Source organism: Periophthalmus magnuspinnatus, chromosome 10 (genome assembly GCF_009829125.3).
Source record: "Periophthalmus magnuspinnatus isolate fPerMag1 chromosome 10, fPerMag1.2.pri, whole genome shotgun sequence".
NCBI classification, from domain to species: domain Eukaryota; kingdom Metazoa; phylum Chordata; class Actinopteri; order Gobiiformes; family Gobiidae; genus Periophthalmus; species Periophthalmus magnuspinnatus.
In genome coordinates this window covers 16,700,445-16,720,782 of record NC_047135.1, presented here as the reverse complement: position 1 = coordinate 16,720,782, position 20,338 = coordinate 16,700,445, and the positions used below count along the sequence as shown (strand labels likewise).

The following is a 20,338-nucleotide window of genomic DNA, read 5'->3' as shown; positions in this document are numbered from 1 at the left end:
TTAATAAGTCTTTCGCTGGGACGTTGTCCCAGGCTCGGGCGTTGTCCCAGGCTCGGGCCTGATAAACCTTACAGCCTAGTTAAGACTGCTACAAGATGCAGTCTACAAACTGAACGATAAGTTACTGTCCCTCCATGTATCCAGATCATTTAGGAAAGTTGCAGCTTTGGTTGTAAAATTGATTTTTTTCCCATGTATTTGAGCAACATTGGTCTTGCCTCAGTAATGATATATTGTATAAGCAGCTCTTGTGGCCAAAATAAGTCCACTGGGTACTGTCTGCAACCAATTATAAAGTGTTTTACTGTCCAAGAATAAGAAAGTTAACATGCAAGTTGTTAGCTTTACAGACTATGAAAGTTGTGAAAAGCACTTACAGATTGTTGGTGTAGTATAGTATATGTGTACAGACAGGACCTACCAGAGTGCAAAGAATAGCTGATTTCTGCGTTGCTTCCTGTGTCTTTGTCAAGAGCAGTGATACGGAGCACCTCAGACCCGACAGCAGCCATATTGGACAGGGACACCTCATATCGGGGACTCAAGAACACAGGGGCGTGGTCGTTACAGTCCTCTACATGAATCAAAGCCTTCACAAAGTTCCTCTTGATCGGGATCTCCTGGTCACGCACCTGAGAAAGACAAAGTATTATTTACTACATGCACAGGACAGAAATAGCTCAATGATCTTTGAGCTTTAGAATGATCTTGAGCTGTATCTAACAAATATGAAACCACATAGGTTCCATAGTGGTCCATGGGCGTATACTCATCTACCAGCAGATAAATACTATGTTGAACATCACATTATATCGTCTAAATAAATGTTTAGTTTTGTTTCATTATCATCGTGGTATCGGAATTTGTATTGAGTATCAAGTCAATTCTTAAGTATTGAAATCAGATTCAAAATTTTAGTATTGTAACAACACTAGTATAATTAAAACATTTATATAAACTAAACTAAGATACTCATAGGTTAGGTTTCAGCTTCCTTTTGGTAAGCACCATTTTCAGTACTCTTCAGAAGAGAGGCAAAGAAATAACCATAATCTCCATAGAAACAAGGAGGTGATGAAACTCCCACCTCAAAGTTACATAGTGCACCTTTGAGACAACTACAATGATTTTTGTATTACAAAGTGTTTTGGGGTCAGTAGTTCATTGCTGAGTGTCAGATGACATCACAGCATGCTATGGTATGGCATGGTCTGCTTTTATTTGGACAGGGACAGTGCACAACAATACACTGACCTTAAAAAAACAGGAAAGATGTATGGTGCCAGGTTATAGCAAAAATACTAATTTCCACCTGTAGTTTCTGGACAGGCTGATGTCAATTAAGAGTAACAGTTAAAGGTGGATAAAGATCTGTAAAATATGGCACATACATTTAATACATGACATCTCACCCCTCAAATATGCCATTTCTAAAAACATTCAGTTCACAATCACTCAATAACTCAATTCAGATATACAAATACTCTTTCTTTCATAAACGTTCACTAATGGGTGCAAACTTGCGTTGATATTGGCCATTTCTTTGTCACGTGCAAACTTTTGAAAACTTGGCATTTTTTTGGCAAACTATTCCACAACAAGCAACAATAGAAAAAGTGGATTTAGTGAAAGAGGTCCTACATTTTTGAATGTTAGACTCTCCTCTAGAGGTCGCCCTAGGTTGTTTTTGTTTTTTTTTGTTTTTTTTTTTAGCTCAGTGAGACTTCTTCAGGGAGGATTAGCAATACCATGAATCATTTTAAATAGTAGACAGCTGTTCGCATATATTAGCGGATTATCGAAATTTAGAAAACAATATTTGGAGAGGATCTGACAGTGGTGATACTGTCTGGGTTTTTTATCATAAATCTTTAGTGCGCATTTATACATTGATTCAAGAGGCTTTAAGGCTGTTTTGCAAGCCTACGATCATCTTACAAAAATCATAGAATTTAAATGCATGTGCTATGCCTCAATAGTAAGAGACTAATATGTATCTAAAATGTGCCAGATTAAATTTTAGGGAGATACACAGTTTTTTATATGACTTTTAAAGGTCAGGTTTTAGTCAAGAGTAACACTTAAGTAAGTAAAATGGTTAACATTTTTTAAATTTTTGCCATTAATCTGGGTAATCTGAATATTTATGCCATTTGTGAAATATATTGCAACTGTCTTTTCTAGATTTAATGTGAGACAGGAATTCTGCAGCCGGGCCGAAATCTTTTGCAAGACCAATAGATACAAATTCAGAATACAGAATCTGAAAACCACAAATGTTTACCATGATAATGAGAGTGTGAGTGAAGGTCTTCTCATAATCCAGGTTCTCAGTCAGGATCAGGATCCCGGACTTTGGGTCCAGGTGGAAGAGGCCAGAGCTGCTGCGGGGCAAGCTGCTGTGGATGGAGTACAGCAGGTTACTGTTTCTGTCTGCATCCTCTGCCTCGATCTGGAGGAGGTCTTTCCAGGGAGAAGTGTCCTCAGGAACGTGGACCTGGGAACAACAAGTAAATAAGGAAAAGTGGATGTTAAAATGTAATACATGTGAACGTTAACATAATCGTCCACATTTTTCTTAGCCTGTATTCACCCCACTTCATGCTTAAAGTGCATATGCTTTAAGTTGTTTTTTTTTACTTATAACTTTTTTGATTTACCACACATGATACTGCCATACTTTTACATGACTTAAGTGACAGTTTGTGGAAAAAAGCTGAGAAAAGTACAAAAATACAAGAAGCAGCAGTGAAAATGAAAAAAAACCCTCTACCTATGTCAGTAACACCAAAACTTCCAATTAAAACTTTTTGACAACTAAAATTTAGTGGTTTAAACCTTCATTTAATAAAATAAATGTGTTGTAATTTAATTGTTAATCTAATTATAACTACTGTGCTCTACATATGGTATCTTACAATGTTTGAGACTGGTAAGTTAAATAGTGAGAATATATTGTTGATTAGACTTAAAGTACTCTCTTTGGGGCTAAGCAATTCAAATGTGTCAAACTATTCAAATAGTCAAAGTGGTTTTGGATTAAAATACAAATTATTTAAGTCAAAGTCAACAAAAAGGCAATATTTTTACATTACAGCTTATGACACAAGTTCTTGGCAGTTTGTTGACTTTGGCCAATAATTATTCAATATTTTATTTCCTGTCTTTTGTCAGGTTGAATATAGTAGTACAGACAGCATAGTTGGGAGCAGAGGTTAGTTATTATAGAAATATAGCAACAACAGTGGCTGCAAAAGGCAACAAAATTACTTTGACCTAGATTCTGCAAAGTCTGTGGTGATTTCAATGAAACCCTCACATGACTTTAAAACAGCAAACTTAAAGACGTCTTAAAAATGTGAAAAACAGAACTAGTTATAAATGTTTGCAGTGGTCCAACGGTGTTCCTCACTCACCATTAATTGCATATATAATTCTGAATTATTCACCACGGTGAGTTTATAAGCGCTTTTCACAACTCTCAGACACCAGTGCAGAGTTTTGCTGAGACGGTAATGCTAAAAACAACTAGCATTCCAATCACACACTTCCTGATTCTCGACTAACTTTGACATCAAGAGTTGCTGTCGTAACGGTGCGGGTAGGACCAAGGGATGCAGACTCGGGGCAGATTTACAGTGTTTATTGTACAATTAGTGCACAAGACAGATCAGACAGTACACTTATCACACACGGGGACAGGGAGTGGGAGTAGTCCAGAGTGGGCAGGAGACATCCAGGGCCGGAGCACGACAAGACAAGGCGTGGGAACAGGAAGGACCGAGCAGGAGTAATCCAGCAAGCGGGAGCCAGGGCAGGTGACGGGAAATAAGCCGGAGACCAAGACAGGACAGGACGCGAAGACACCGAGTGTCTGGCCCCAGCTCCTCTTATGCTCCGCAGCAGGTGGAGGTAATTGCGCTGATGAGCTGCAGGTGCGCGCAGGAGGAGCCAGGAGCTCAGCCCAGCTCTGACAGGTGAGGGAGGGAAGGAGCAGAACAGGAGGTAAAACGTGGAGCGGAAGGTGCGGAATGACAGTATCCCCCCCCTAAGGGCCACCTCATGGTGGCCCAAAAAAATTGATATGGGTGGGCGGAGGGGAGCCGGACAGCAGGAAAAATGTCACTGGAGCGGGCCGGTAGACTGTCCCGTGGGGCAACAACGATCCAGGCAACGGGTGGTCGACACAACGAGGTCCCTGGACGGAAAGCTGTGTCCAGCGGAGCTGCGAGGGTCCCACCGAGGGGGCAGAGGACTCGAGGAGGTCCCTGGACGGAGAACAGTGTCCAGCGGAGCTGCGACGGTCCGGGCGAGGGGCAGATGACACGAGGAGGTCCCTGGACGGGAAACGGTGTCCAGCGGAGCTACAATGGTTCAGGCGAGGGGCAGATGACACGAGGAGGTCCCTGGACGGGAAACGGTGTCCAGCGGAGCTACAACGGTCCAGGCAAGGAGAGGACAGGTTGGGAGTGGACCGGTTGGGACAGAACAGCAAGCGGGGAACAGGCCCGTGGACAGGAGACAGGTAAGCAGGGTGGGCAGGTTGTATGGTCCGATGAATAGTCCGTGGTGGGGGAATGCTGGGCGGTGCGTCTGATCTGGCCCCGAATCTGCTTGGTCCATAGTGGTGAGACCGTTCTGTCGTAACGGTGCGGGTAGGACCAAATAGTGCAGACTCGGGGCAGATTTACGGTGTTTATTGTACAATTAGTGCACAAGACAGATCAGACAGTACACTTATCACACACGGGGACAGGGAGCAGGAGGCAGACCAGACGGGCGTAGGGCAGAGTGGGCAGGAGACATCCAGGGCCGAAGCACGACAAGACAAGGCGCAGGAACAGGAAGGACCGAGCAGGAGTAATCCAGCAAGCGGGAGCCAGGGCAGGTGACGGGAAACAAGCCGGAGACCAAGACAGGACAGGAGGCGAAGACACACGTAGGATCCCGCAGACAACAACAGGAAGGACAGGGTGAGGAACGCAGACGGTCTCGCGCCGAGTGTCTGGCCCCAGCTCCTCTTATGCTCCACAGCAGGTGGAGGTAATTGCGCTGATGAGCTGCAGGTGCGCTCAGGAGGAGCCAGGAGCTCAGCCCAGCTCCGACAGGTGAGGGAGGGAAGGAGCAGAACAGGAGGTAAAACGTGGAGCGGAAAATGCGGATTATGACAGTTGCTTATGTATCTGTACTGGGGCAAGACATGGGGGAAGAAACGGCTACAGGCTCTTTAATCCTCAATCTTCGAGAAAGTAAACGACCGCAGTTTTGAAAATTTAGATATTAATTTAGACCTTAGCTTAGGTATTTCAACAGTATATATTGAGTATATATTTTACACAAAAAATGCAATTTAATTAAAGAGAGGGAGCTTTAGTTTTTATGGAGTATTAACTGCTAACATATACAATATTTAGGTAACCATGTTACTTTTATTGTTTTGAAAATACTTTATTCAAAAACAACATATTAACATGTTTTATAAGTTTCTCTTTCATTTTTGGCTCTCTGAGTCCTGTTTCATTTTGCTCCCCAAGTCAGTCCTCCTTCAGAGCACTATCATATTAGCATTCTAGCATTCAGCAGCATTCTAAATGTACATTGCACCAGGCTTATGAAGTTGTAGTGTATTGTTTTATATACTGTTTTTGTATATTTATGAAAAATGACCGTGTAGAAGCATGGGTAATGCAGGATTTTGGGCTGAGCATTGGACAGCATCATACCCTCTTTAAAGGGATATATGGTTCCAATATCTGTATTCGCCAATATCAATGGGTCTTCATGGATATATAGGAAACATTTGCAGATTAGTGTTATATCAATCTAGCATTTGTCTGATTACAAAAAAAACCAAAACAAAAAAAACCAAAACACATTTTGTAAGAAATTAACCATTACTACTGCTTTTCTCACCTCATAGAGAGACTTGCGGAAGACTGGTCTGTACTCATTGATGTCCAGCACTCGGATATATGCCTGTGGAGAGAGAGAGGAAGGGGTAAACAGAGAGAGTAAAGAAAGAAAAAGAGGGTAGTGAGAGAGTAGAGGGACAGCAAGAGAAAGCGAGAGAGAAGAAGGAGAGAGAAGGAGGGAGAGAGAGAGGAGGGAGGGGGTAGAGGAAGACAGCAGAGAGCAGGGGAGAGAGGGAGAAAGAGAGAGGAAAGGATAAGGATGAGAAAGGGGATAACAGAAAAGGAAAGATAAAAGAGCAGAGATGGAGAAATGACAGAATAGAGAATGGAGAGAGGCGAGAGATATACAAAAAGGAGACACAGATATGAGAGAGAGAGAGAGAATGAAAAACAAGAGGGAGATAGAGTACACATTAAACATGTAGGAGCTACTTCTGGACAGAGCTGCAAAGATTTCCAATAAGAGGAACATGAGGTCTGTTTGAGGGGAACACTTTACACGCACCAAGTTCAACACAACTTTGTGCATCATAAACTAGGCTTTGATCAGTTGTCTGCTGTCAGTTTCTTAGGGAACCCTAAGAATTTACCCTTCAGTTGGTAAATGGGATAATCAAGTCAGTTTGGCTTTAACACAAACTACATATTGATACCATAGACTATATAAATGGACATAGTTTTACCTGCTAGCCACAGCATTCTAAATGGGAAGTGATAATTGCCGCACTTCTGGGTCCATCAACTCTAGCTTCAGTTCACTTTGTACTGTGAAACTGTCCCCCCTCTCCGTAACTGCTGCTCTAAGAGTCATCATTTTGATCTTAAAATATTCCTAATAACACTCTCTACATGATCCTGGTACATTTATTTCATGATTGTGTCTGTAAATTAAGGTATGAACATTAATAACAGACAAATCAAGTGCATTCTGTATAGGCCTGGTTCATACCTGTAGAGAAGTAATTTGTTTGTACCTGTACAGTGGACGAGTTGTGTCCATCAGTCACTCTCACAGTCAGGTTGTAGTTGGAATTTCGAGTTGCATCGAGTCTCCGAGCCACAGACAGAGTCCCAGTGTTCCTCTGGATGTAGAAGTCCTTATTCTCGTCTCCTCCTTAGGACACAGTGACAACATGGTAAGGTTTTAAGATATATCTCAGTATCTCTGCATGTCACCCATCCGTCAATACCCCTAGGGATAATAGTGCACTAAGCAACATTTCTGGAGGAGGGTCTGCCACCTGCTAAATTCCATGGCCTTGGCTATAATGGCATTAATGTATCTATTTCCATGGAGAAATAAAAGTGGTGGCACCAAGACCTGTGAAAAGGCGATCATTGTAATCTTTTTCAATGTACTTTCAGCAATAAAAACCCTGTAAAATAATTATATTTTAAAGATGACGTTAAAGTTAAATAATAACAAATTTGGTCTCCTTTGATTTGCATTTCATCCAATTTGTCACAATTAAATCAAAACACACAAATACCTTCTTTATGATGCTGCTGTTGTGTCTTATTGCAAGTATTTCATTGTCTTCTGTTATCTTTTTGTCAAATAATCCCAGTTGCTTGAATGCAATTGTTGTATCCACAAAGGTAATGAACGTGAGCTCATCTTCATTGTTCCGGTCTATGACGCATAGATCAACTCCTCTTGTCAGATTCAATACAGCCAACCATCTCTCAGCCTGCCGCCTTTATATTGACAAGTCACTCATTTCATACAACGTGACATTGTGCTCCAGCCATACAAATGGTGCCCTAGCTCACCAAAAGGGGCGCTATGATTAATGACCACTGTGCATTTGGAAAAGTCAGTATCCTTCAAGAACGTGTGATTGAGTTTGAGTGTCTGTTGACTGGTGTCAAGCTGGGACCAAAAGGAGAAAGAAAGACCAAGGTGGGTATGCTACTGGGTTTTTTAGACTATTTTAGAAAATTCAAGATAGAATGCCAAAGAATTTTTCAGAATAATCAACTGAAATGCTTTAGTTTTGTGAATGAAAAAAATCAAAGGCAAAAAACAAAAACATGGGTAAAAATGTAAATTGAGAAGTAAATATTTGATACATAACTAAGAGTTGTTTGCCAGGCAAATCCAGAATGATATCTCTGTATTTTTTTATACAGATTGATATCAGTCTGGTCCCAACATCCTCCATTACGTCTCAAGCCTGGTCAAATGTGATCATGCAATCAGATTTGTTTTTTTCAGGAGAACATTGGTCACCCATCATTTAGAAATAAAATCAAACATAACTCAACTCAGATTAACAGAGTTTAGCACTTCACTCATTTATTCTGCAGAAATCTATAATGCTTTTCAGCCCCCTGTGATATTTTTTCCTCTATTTTTTCCGATATGGACGGACTATGCGTGTCCCCGGCTGACTAATCCACCTGTCAATCATGCCCATTTGCAAAATGGTAAGATTCACTGTTGACCAGAATCACATCTATTGAAGTATTGAACTGTTCTGGATCCCACATTTTGAGAAAAAAAAAAAAAAATGTATATATATACACTGACCTGAAAGATTATTAGGAACACCATACTAATATGGTGTTTGACCCCCTTTCATCTTCAGAACTGCCTTAATTCTACGTGGCATTGATTCAACAAGGTGCTGAAAGCATTCTTTAGAAATGTTGGCCCATATTGATAGGATAGAATCTTGCAGTTGATGGAGATTTGTGGGATGCACATCCAGGGCACGAAGCTCCGTTCCACCACATCCCAAAGATGCTCTATTGGGTTGAGATCTGGTGACTGTGGGGGCCATTGTAGTACAGTGAACTCATTGTCATGTTCAAGAAACCAATTTGAAATGATTCAAGCTTTATGACATGGTGCATTATCCTGCTGGAAGTAGCCATCAGAGGATGGCTACTGGTGGTCATGAAGGGATGGACATGGTCAGAAACAATGTTCAGGTAGCCCGTGGCATTTAAACGATGCCCAATTGGCACTAAGGGACCTAAAGTGTGCCAAGAAAACATCCCCCACACCATTACACCACCACCAGCCTGCACAGTGGTAACAAGGCATGATGGATACATCTTCTCATTCTGTTTACGCCAAATTCTGACTCTACCATTTGAATGTCTCAACAGAAATCGAGACTCATCAGACCAGGCAACATTTGTCCAGTCTTCAACTGTCCAATTGTATTTATTTATTTATTTATTAATTAAATAAAATTGGACATGAATTTTGGTGAGCTCGTGCAAATTGTAGCCTCTTTTTCCTATTTGTAGTGGAGATGAGTGGTACCCGGTGGGGCCTTCTGCTGTTGTAGCCCATCCGCCTCAAGGTTGTGCATGTTGTGGCTTCACAAATGCTTTGCTGCATTCCTCGGTTGTAACGAGTGGTTATTTCCGTCAACGTTGCTCTTCTATCAGCTTGAATCACTCGGCCCATTCTCCTCTGAACTCTAGCATCAACAAGGCATTTTTGCCCACAGGACTACCGCATACTGGATGTTTTTCCCTTTTCACACCATTCTTTGTAAACCCTAGAAATGGTTGTGCGTGAAAATTCCGGTAACTGAGCACATTGTGAAATACTCAGGCCCGTTTGGCACCAACAACCATGCCACGCTCAAAATTGCTTAAATCACCTTTCTTTCCCATTTTGACATTCAGTTTGGAGTTCAGGAGATTGTCTTGACCAGGACCACACCCCTAAATGCACTGAAGCAACTGCCATGTGATTAGTTGATTAGATAATTGCATTAAGGAGAAATTGAACAGGTGTTCCTAATAATCCTTTAGGTGAGTGTATATACATACAATTTTTATATATATACCTGTTGCTAAAGCTAATTAAAGCGACCTTCGGGCTTCATATGCTTGTTTCCACAAATAAATTGAAAGCCATACTGTAGAACATTCCAGGCAAAGAATAACTTCTCATGCTCGACAAGCAGGTGGTGCAGTGAAGGTGAAGTTATGAGATCGTGCTACAAAACATAATACATGTATTCTATTCAGCATTTAATACTGTGTAAATATACATGTTTTTTTTGTCAATATATGGTTCATAGAAAATTGCACAATTTCAACTTGCATTCCAGCCAACATTCAACTAAGCATCATAGACTGTATAAATAAGTGGATGTTCCCCATAGCGTTCAGCTCCAGCCAAATGATGCTCATCTAAGCCAGCAGTTCCGAAGTTGGAGCCGAGTTCCATATTTGGAGTCTCGACTGCAAGTTTCATAGCAACCAAAGAGCCAATCCAAAGTGAAGCTGTTGAAGGTAATGCCTCTTTCCATCTGCACTGCTGGTTTATCAAACCTGTTGCTAAAGCTAATTAAAGAGACCTTAGGGGGCAGGAGGCGCCTGATATGTCTGTTATTAATGTTCATATCTTGATTTACAGACAAAATAGCAAAATAAAAATACCGCAATCATGTAAAGCGGGTTAATATAAACATTTTAAGACCAAAATGATGAGCCTGACAGCAGCAGTTACAGCAAGATGAACAACAGTTTCTCAATAGAAACTGAATTGCATAGTTTAATTTCATGTCTAACTATTGCAAAACACACTTCTGTTTTGGCACATGGTCCAACCCTCATAAGGACGCTGTGGGAACGCCGCTCTGTCTCCATCTAACCCCCTCAGATTCAAATCTAAAATATTTTCTTTGGGACAATTTTCACTCGGTCTATAGGCTGTCACAACAACCCGCACAGAGCCAGCCAAGGGTCTCAAAGCAAGAGGAGGGAGGGCAAAAGAAGAGAGAGAGAGAGAGAGAGACAGAGAGAGCGTGACAAAGAGAGTGAAAGGTTCTACCAGTGCATTTTTTGTTGTTGTTTTTTTTTTATGTTGATAGCAGGATTCAATTGGCCAACTTTCCAATCAGTGAATAGACAGTCTACCAACTGAGCTACTGTTAAAAATATCTATGGAGTCAAGAGTGGATGCATGTTTTTAGCCTTGGTTGTTAGTATGTTATAATTCATGAAGCTCCTCTATCTTGTATAAGCAGTAAACAGTGTTGTTCTAATTAAGTCACTACTTTATAAATAATAGGCTTCATTCAACCAACAAAACATACAATATTTCTAGTCTACTTGCCTGTTGACGTTTGCATAATCAAACTACATGCCAACTAAAGCTTTGGTATGAAGCTATATCAATAGAAATACAGCGATAAAATAACATTTACATCTCAACAGCAAATATGGAATGAAAAAATAATCACACTGACTAGAACCTCTGACCTTTCTGTGGATTCAATTGTTCAAAGTAGAGCAGTATTTCTGAGATTTGACTTTGGAAATGACTGTTTGGGAAAACTGTTGAAGCCAAAGTGTCTGAAATTGGTTATAACTTTTGTAAGCAACCTACTGTTTCCTGCCCTCTCCCCCTCCTCACACACAGAATCACATTTTTGAATATGTTTGAACAATGAAGAATAAAAGAAAATTGTTCTACATTTCTTCAGAAACTGCTTCTTGATAGGTACAAAACTACAATCTTTATTTAAAACAGATATTATCCCACCTACTTAAGTCAAAGTGAGAAAATAATCAAAATATGTCAGCCATCCATCCAAGGATACGCATTGTGCTTCAAATACAGATCCTGTTAAGGCTGCCTGATAAACAGCTCATTGTGAAAAGGCCCTGACCCAAATCTCCACAAAGAAAACTCCAGCTCACATGTACAGAAAGAAACATTGATTTATAAAACACAAGAGCATCGCACTAAATATTTTTCAATATTCAAAAATTGTTTTGTAAAAGCTTCAATGAAATCTATTCAACCGAAGCCTGAGTTTCTGACAGTTTCAACAACTAAAATGTATTTCAAACTATGCTTCAAATATATACTGCAATGAAATAACAATATTGTTCACTGCCTTTATGATGGTGACAGCTATTGACTTAAAAAAATGTCATATATGAAAACATTTGTGGTTTTCAGATTCTAAAATATGATGTCACACACCAAGATGAGGGGCAAACGAGACAGTTTCCTTACTGATTACATGTTTTTTTCTAAAAGGAAATTTGTTGAACCTGGTCACTTCTGTTAGTGACTCTAGAACCTGCTATATTATATCAAAAACTTGAATATTGTCATGTCATCTGAAACTCAGCAATAGAGCTCCTGCAGTTCTTGTCACTCAATCCCGACATGCACCTCCAAATCCCCTAGTGGATAAGAATTCTCATAGAAACTAACAGCATGGACCACATTTAACAAAATTTGTGAGATTGTGGATTAATGTTGTGCACCGGGATGTACATATTATCAAGTGTAGAAGAAAGCCCGAGCCTTTTTACCGGATTTACCAAGCTCCAGATTGAAGGTTGAGGTGGTTTTGTGCAGCTAATTGGGCTGCTACACTACATTTTGAACAGGATTGAAAAGTAAAGGCTAAGGGTTTATTTTTAACATGTTCGTAGATTGAGCAAACAAAAATATATAATTAAAACAGATAGGAAAAAAAAGATGAACGCAGTTGTTTCTGTTGAACACAATTCAACACAAATCACTGCATTTAAAACTTTATTAAATCTCAAAATCTATTCAAAATACATTTACTTTTTACTCGTTAAGTACATTTTTAAAAAGGTACTTTAACACTTTTGAGTTGATTTTTTCATGTTATACTTTTACTAAAGTATTTTATTTTACTCCGGTATCTGTAACTTTTACTTAACAAAATTGAATACTTCTAGAAATACAGAATTATATTAGTCTATCTGGATACCCACTCCTCTGTTAGAGCATAGAACACATGGCTTAACCCTCTATCACCATCTACACTTCCCCCCCTTTCTGTTTTTTCACTTCTCTCTCATGTTTTTCTTTCGTTCTCACATCTCTCTCCATCTCTCCCTTTACTCCACTCTCCGTCAACCTCCTACCATTCTCACACCCTATCTATCATTTTTTATCTCTCCATTTTTCACTTTATTCTTTGTCTCCGCTCTCCAACCCCCTTCTGTCTCCTCTGTTGCTCTTATCTCTCGGTTTTTCTCTCTTTACTCCACCCTCTCTCACCCCCAAAGACTGTGGTCTTGGTATAAATAGTCATAGCTAACCTGCTAGCTTTCCAAATGGGAAGTGAGCATGGGCATGCTTTCGGCTCCATTGACTCTGGCTCCAATTCACTTTCTGTTGAAACGTTAGCTTTGCACTGCCTAGCATGGTTTTGGTTACATTTGAACATAGAAATCTATATAATTTTAGCTGTTTAAATTAGCACAACAGTACCTGCTCCTGCTAGCGTTAGTTACAGGTTTGCTTGACAGACTCCCTGCTAGACCAGTGGTGTGGACGAGAAAGGGCGTTACCTTCACCAGCCTTGATCTGAATTGGCTCTTTGATTGCAACTCACAGTTGTAATTTCTTTGATTGCAACTCGCAGCTGGAACTCGGCTTTAAATTCACCCCTATAACTACTAGCCTCCATGAGCTTCATTTGGCTGCAGCCGAACACTGTGGATGACATCCATGGAAGTATAATAAGATATGGAAGATGACATTGTGTTGTTTTCAGTAGCCTGTGCTCAGTGGAGTGAAATGCCAAAAGCATTTTTCCTCCTCCTAGTTCAATTCTTTATACAGTCTATGGTTACCCCCTTATGCCTGCCCTCTTTCTCTCCTCTCTCTTGCTCCCTCTCTGTTTGTAGCTTGTTGTTTTCACATAGGCCCTTAGAGAGCGAGTAGTGGAAAATAAATCAGTTACAGCAGAGGAAGTGTCAGGTTAGACTCCTGTGTTATTGTGACCACTGAAGTAAATCTCACACAAGTAAAACACAGACTGAGGAGAGGTGTAAAGAGCTCTTTACAAACAGCACACCCCGGTGATCTCTGGGTGCTGTGCTCGCTCAAACAAACATGTCAAATGTCCAAGGACTGGGTGTGTGTGCTGCATGGGAATATTAAGATGATATATTCCGAATTATGCAAACATGCATAAATGAAACAAAACAGATGTCCAGTGATTTGAATAATAGCGCAACTAAGTAATTTCTTTAGATAATATAGTAGAAAGAGTAAAGAAATTAGGGCATGGTAGCAGCTAACAACTCAAAGCTAATGGAGAAAAGAAAGATACAAACTCTTTGAACTTGCTGCTAAACACCATTTCCACAACATAATATAATGTGAACCTTAATTAAATAAAGAGTGAAACAAAAGCATATGTTGGAGCACACACAGCTTTACGCACAGCACCCCCCACTTGCTCCAGAAGCGGCTGCACATGGACCTGCTCCTCCTCTGGACAAACCATAAGGGTCTGGCTCATAGACTGTATAAAGAAGTGGACTAAGGGAGTGTGACGTCAGCCATAGCATTCAGCTCCAGTCAAATGATGATCATTGAGACTAGCAGTTATCGGGAGAATTTGGAGCCAAGTTCTATATTTGGAATTTTGATCATCACAGTAACCAAAGAGGCAGCCTGGAGCGAGGCTGTTGAAGGTAATGTCCCTTCCTGGCTGCACCGCTGGTTTAACAGGAAGCGGGCAATGCGGTCGACGAAACCTGTTGCTTACACTTGCAGGAGCGACCTCAGGGAATTTGTGTGTGATTTGTGTGTTATTAATGTTCATTTCTTGATTTATGGACACAAGAGCAAAATAAAAACACCAGATCATGTAGAGCAGGTTAAAACTAACATTTTAAGAGCAAAATTATGAGTCTGACCGTAGCAGTTACAGAGAGAGGGGCAACAGTTTTTCAATGTAAAGTCAGTTGCAACCAGAGCCGTTGGAGCCGGACATATGCCCATGCTCACTTCCTATTTTGAAAGCTATGGCTAGCAGAGTAGCTCTGTCCATTTCTGTCTATACAGTCTATTGATCTAATGTGCACCTTAACTAAATAAAGAAGAGTGAAACAAAAGTATATGGGGCACATACAGCTTTACACACAACACCCTCATCTGTCCAGAAGAGGAGCAGCTCAGTGTGCAGCCACTTCTGGAGCCAAACAAAAGGGTTTGGCTGCAGCCAGTGGGAAGCACCATGATGACTAGTTCCACATGCAGTTTGGTTTAATACTTGACTATCAACCCCAAAACCACTAGAGCCATGTAAGTATCATCTCCAGATGGGAAAAGTGGGTAAAAAAAATCCTTACTGGATCATTAGAAATCCAAGATATCTCAAGATAACAGTTTTAGATGTTCTAGTCTAACAAAGTGCATGTAGCCTTATTTGTCAGATAACTTGGCTGATCTTGCGTGAAAATCTTCATAAACACCATCTGTACAGGAGATAAAGATCAAACCTGTAACGGAGAGTCCTGCTGAGAGACCTCTGCTGAGACTCAGGGACAATGTGTTGCCAACACCACTCATCCCAAGGAGAGGAGAAGATATCAGAAAGATCTGTGGTTGAAAATATATACTGACACTGATACTTCCGGTATCATGGCGACAGCATAGACGGTCACACGCGGCCTCCCTCCTCAAATCTAATCGTAAATCAGATTATATCACTGAATTAGGCAGATTAAAGGTGTTAATTTAACTGCTTATGTTTACCCCTTCGACAAGGAAAAAAACGGCGATAATACGAGCTATGGCAACGGAGATAAACAAAGATCTTGGCTTGGAAAACACGGCATTGGTTAATGTCATAGAGGAAACAAGGGCAAAGTACTTTAAAGAGGCCGAAGTAAAGTCAGAAGCTCCGCACAAAAAACTTGAAAAGCGCCTGGACAGTTTGAACGCGGTGCTCTCTCGACACACAGAAGAAATTAACACCTTGCGTAAAGATATAACTACGCTACAAGAAAGTGTGGTCCGATTGGAAAAAGCAACGGATGAACAAGATATTCTGCTCCAGGCTCTTACAGCTAAAGTTACAGACATGGAGGACAGAGCACGGAGGGACAACCTGCTGATCCTTAACCTCAAGGAAGGGGTGGAAGGCACAAACTCTTTGGCCTACCTGAGAGAGAACATCCTGAAGTGGTTCCTAGTATTCGCGCCAGCCCCGCCGGAGCTTATGAGAGCGCACCGACTCGGCCAGCTCCGGTCCACTCCAGTGGGGAAGAGCCTGCGTCCATGACTGCTGTTTGTCAACTGTCTGCGCTTCACGGAGAGAGATGCTTTGCTTAAAGAGGCCTGTAGGAATACTCCGAAGGTCGCCGGATCACTTCTGAAGTTTGCAGCAGATTAAAGCGAGCACACGTCCAAACGCGTGCTATAAAACGATGCATGAGGCTCGCTATTAAACTTCAGCGAGGGCATGACTGTCACCTTTTCACTGAGCCTGGGAAAGCCGAACAGTTCCTGGATTCACTTGATAAAGACTGACCTGGGGAAGGGCTGAATGACTTGCACTGGATACGCGGCTGAGAGGGTAAGAGACCACGCTTAAATTGACTGTTCCAATCGGCCCAAACTACAGAGTTAGACTCACACTGCAGACTCTATCTATGTCAACCTTTCTTTAAATCATTATTGTTATTTATGGACAAAATGACATTTGGTCAGACGCAGAATGCGTAGAGGCAGCAGTAATTTTATGTGAAAATATTATATTTAATTAGAAACCTTTGCTGCCTGTGTGGTTTTTTCTTTCTTTTTTTTTCTCTCAAATAAAGGGTTTATGCCTAAATCAGTATATCACAATTATAAATGGGGGGAGGGGACTAAGCGTGGCCTTTGACAGTGGGTCCAACTATTTGGATGGGTTTGATGGGGCATGGATCTGTTATTATTTATTTATTTGGGTTAGTGGGTTTGTGGGTCTGTATGAGTTTTTTGGGGGTTTTTTTTCTTGTGGGGTGGGAGGTATGGAGGGCCAGGTTTATTTTATTTAATCTATTGCTTCTGTACAAAGGTTATGGTATGAAAGACTACATTTCACATGGATAGAATTAATGTACTCTTTTTAAATGCCCGTGACTTGAATTCCCCTCCCAAACGCCAAAGCATTTTAGATTTTTTGCATAGGAAAAATATTCACTTTGCATTTATTCCAGAAACCCAGATTCCAGAACATTTTTTTTAAATATTGTAAATGCATATTGCCATATTGCCACCTCTGATTGCAAAATCAGAGGTGTCCTTATTGCGATTAGAAGAAATTTATGCTATACTAACTTGGGCATGGGAGGCAGCAAGGATGGTCGCATTACGTATTGCAAAATTTTGTATAATGGTCTGAAGATTGCCTTGGTGTGTGTTTATGCCCCAAATGTGTTCGATAAGCAATTTTATGATACCCTGCATTCCACCCTGTTTGACCTCCCTGATTACCAGATCTTAATTGGAGGGGACTTCAATGCTGTGCTGCATCATGATATGGACAGATCGGGACAGAAAGAGAGCAGTGATCAGAAAATGGCTTCATGTGAATTTCAAAATTTAGTAAAAGAATATGGTTTATGTGATGTCTGGCGTCTCATGAACCCGCAAGCCAGAGAATTTTCCTTTTTCTCTGCACGTCACAAATCTTTTTCTAGAATAGATTATATACTTATTTCAAAGCCTCTGTTCGAGACGATTTTCAGTACTGACATGATACCATGCTTTGTCAGATCACAGGGCGGTAGCTTGTTCATTTATACTAAAATCCAGCCCATCAAGGGCTCCCAGATGGTGATTTAATACTTCTCTTTTATATAACGATAGTTATATGAAAACACTATCTGAGGAATTAGATTTCTTTATTGCGGTAAACCAGAACTCTGTAGATGACCCCAGAATTCTCTGGGAAGCAGTTAAAGGGTGCATACGAAACACTACTATAAGTTTCTCTTCCCAATTAATTAGAGCAAATAAGTAAATAGGTGCCATAGAAAAGGAAATGGTTACTAAAATGACACCCGAAAACTTAAAAATGCGGCAAGATAAATCTGAGCAACTAAATTAATTATTAAGACGGGAAGCTGAGTTTCAGATACAACATGTGCGGCAGAAACATTACTTAAACAGTGCCAGACCAAGTAACCAGTGCCAACCAGAGTAAGCTTTTGGCTTACAAAATTCGTAATAATGAACAACTGGCAAATATCTCTGCCATAGCCACCAGTGGAGGCACCATCACCTCAGACCCTGGGAAAATTAACAGCACATTTAGAGATTTCTACAGTAAATTATATACATCTGAAGTAACATACGATAAAAAAGCACGTAGTGATTTCTTAAACTCTCTTAATTTACCTAAATTGCCACCTGAATCTGCCAGTGCTTTAGAAACATCTGTAACTATGGAGGAATTAAGTAAAGCCATTCATTCCATGAATAAAGGTAAATCACAGGGAATAGATGGAATGCCACTAGAGCTGTATGTTGCCTTCTGGCCTCAGCTTGGCCCGTTGCTCCTAGACATGATTAATTATTCTATAATCAAAGGATCTTTCAATGATAGCGCCAATATGGCGATTATTTCTCTTTTGCTCAAGAAGGGCAAGCCACCAACTGACTGCTCCTCTTACCGGCCACTCAGCCTTCTGAACACAGAGCTTAAAAGTCTTGATAAAATTCTTGCTAATAGACTAGAACAACATATGACTTATTTAGTTCATTATGATCAAACAGGTTTTATTAAATCTAGACTAGCTTCTGACAATATCCGACGCTTGCTCCATATCATAGATTCATCCTGTCAATCTGCAAATCAAAACGCTATCCTATCACTGGATGCCGAGAAAGCATTTGACCGGCTGGAATGGGGTTATCTGTGGGATGTGCTGCATCATGTGGGTTTTCCACCTGGTTTTATTAGCATGATTAGAACTATGTACGCCAATCCTACAGCACTTGTGCTAACGGGTAATGTGTGTTCACCCAGTTTTTCTGTGTCTCGCTCTTCGCGCCAGGGTTGCCCCCTATCCCCACTCTTATTCTGTCTGTCTTTGGAACCCATTGCTCAACTAGTAAGGCAGTCTAAAGAAATTGCACCTATTATAATACATGACACACCTCACCATATTTCACTGTATGCAGACGACATTTTAATTTATACCAGCAATCCATCGCAATCAGTACCTTATCTTCTTAACATATTTGAATTGTTTGGAAACATTTCGGGTTATAGGGTGAACTGGACTAAATCCTCTTTGATGCCTCTGGGATCAACAATATTAAATGATCCCTCTTATAACACTGGTCAACACTAAATTTATTGTCTAAGATTTTTTAGCTGATTTAGGATAATTTTGATGTGCTGAATCCAAAAATCACAGTTTTGCTCAATCAGGTCAACGTTCTGAACTAAGCTACATATTTGTTTTTGGACGATTTTGTTTACATGTTATTATTTTCACGTCATATGATACAAAATTCTGTTATATTTCTTGCTATAAACAAATTCTGAAGATTTTGCATGTGCCAACTTATGACTAATTGTTTTGTTTTTTTCATATTACAAGTGAATGACTAGAAGATCTTGCAAAAATAAGCCTGACATATTCTGCTACATCTGTGGTGAATACACCAATGTTCCTAACAGGAATCAAGTCACAAGTTTCATAAAGCGTGCTTACCATGCTTATTTTGGTATTAAACTTGGTGACCAAGATGAAGCTTGGGCGCCACACATGGCATGCAAGTCATGCACCGAGTATCTGCGTCAGTGGACTAAAGGCAAGAAGAGTTGTCTGAAGTTTGGAATTCCCATGGTTTGGAGGGAGCCGACATCAATAGCTACTTCTGGGCTATTGATGTGACTGGGATCAACAGAAAGAACTGAAGCAGCCTCAAGTATCCTGACCGTGAATCAGCACGTCGTCCTGTTGCTCACTGTGATGAAATTCCAGTACCTGTCTTTGTAGAAGTTCCTGACATCAGTGACAAAGATTCCTCCAGTGTGGTTTTAATGATGATGCTCCACATCCTTTTCCCCAAAAGGAGCTAAATGTTCAGGTTTCCTGAGAATCTGGGATCACTGAGTGATGAGCAGGTGGAGAGATTCCATCAGGACATAAAAGAGATGGAGACCAGGTATCAGGGACGCTGGGATGCAGTCATGATGGCTGATTACTGTTGGACTCTGAAGAGAGACATCCCTGCTGCTGAGCATTCAAGGGTTCATAAAAACAGAAGTTCATGTCCTGAATTTTGCATAATGATAACATAACGTTCCAATTTACATGTACTTACCTTTATCAATTAACATAATGTAACATTTAATTAATACATTTGGTTAGAAAACTATTTTTTATCTCCTAAAACATTTTTTGGATGAGAAATATTAAAGAAAATCAACTGATAATGTCACAAAATTGTAATCAATTTAGTCAGAAGATTGGATTTTTCAAAATCAAATTACCGTATTTTCCGCACTGTAAGGCGCACCTAAACGCCTTTAATTTCCTCAAAAACCCACAGTGCGCCTTATAATCCGATGCGCCTTATATATGGATCAATATTGGTCAATTATGACACCCGTAGTCAGGAGGCATTGCCGAAGTAAAAGTGGTAATAACCCTTTAAG

The 20,338-nt window shown here is 40.5% G+C and overlaps 1 protein-coding gene across 1 annotated transcript in view; it reads right to left on the bottom strand.

Annotated features, from left to right (window-relative positions):
* Window positions 1–20,338, bottom strand: part of fat2 (FAT atypical cadherin 2) — a 193,255-nt gene that overhangs the window by 86,621 nt on the left and 86,296 nt on the right. The window contains exons 7-10 of the mRNA XM_033974109.2: window positions 6,887–7,026; window positions 5,914–5,976; window positions 2,285–2,497; window positions 422–632 (exon numbers count right to left, since the gene is read on the bottom strand). Coding sequence (XP_033830000.2) covers window positions 422–632; window positions 2,285–2,497; window positions 5,914–5,976; window positions 6,887–7,026 — 627 coding nt within the window. The remainder of the gene's footprint in view (window positions 1–421; window positions 633–2,284; window positions 2,498–5,913; window positions 5,977–6,886; window positions 7,027–20,338) is intronic.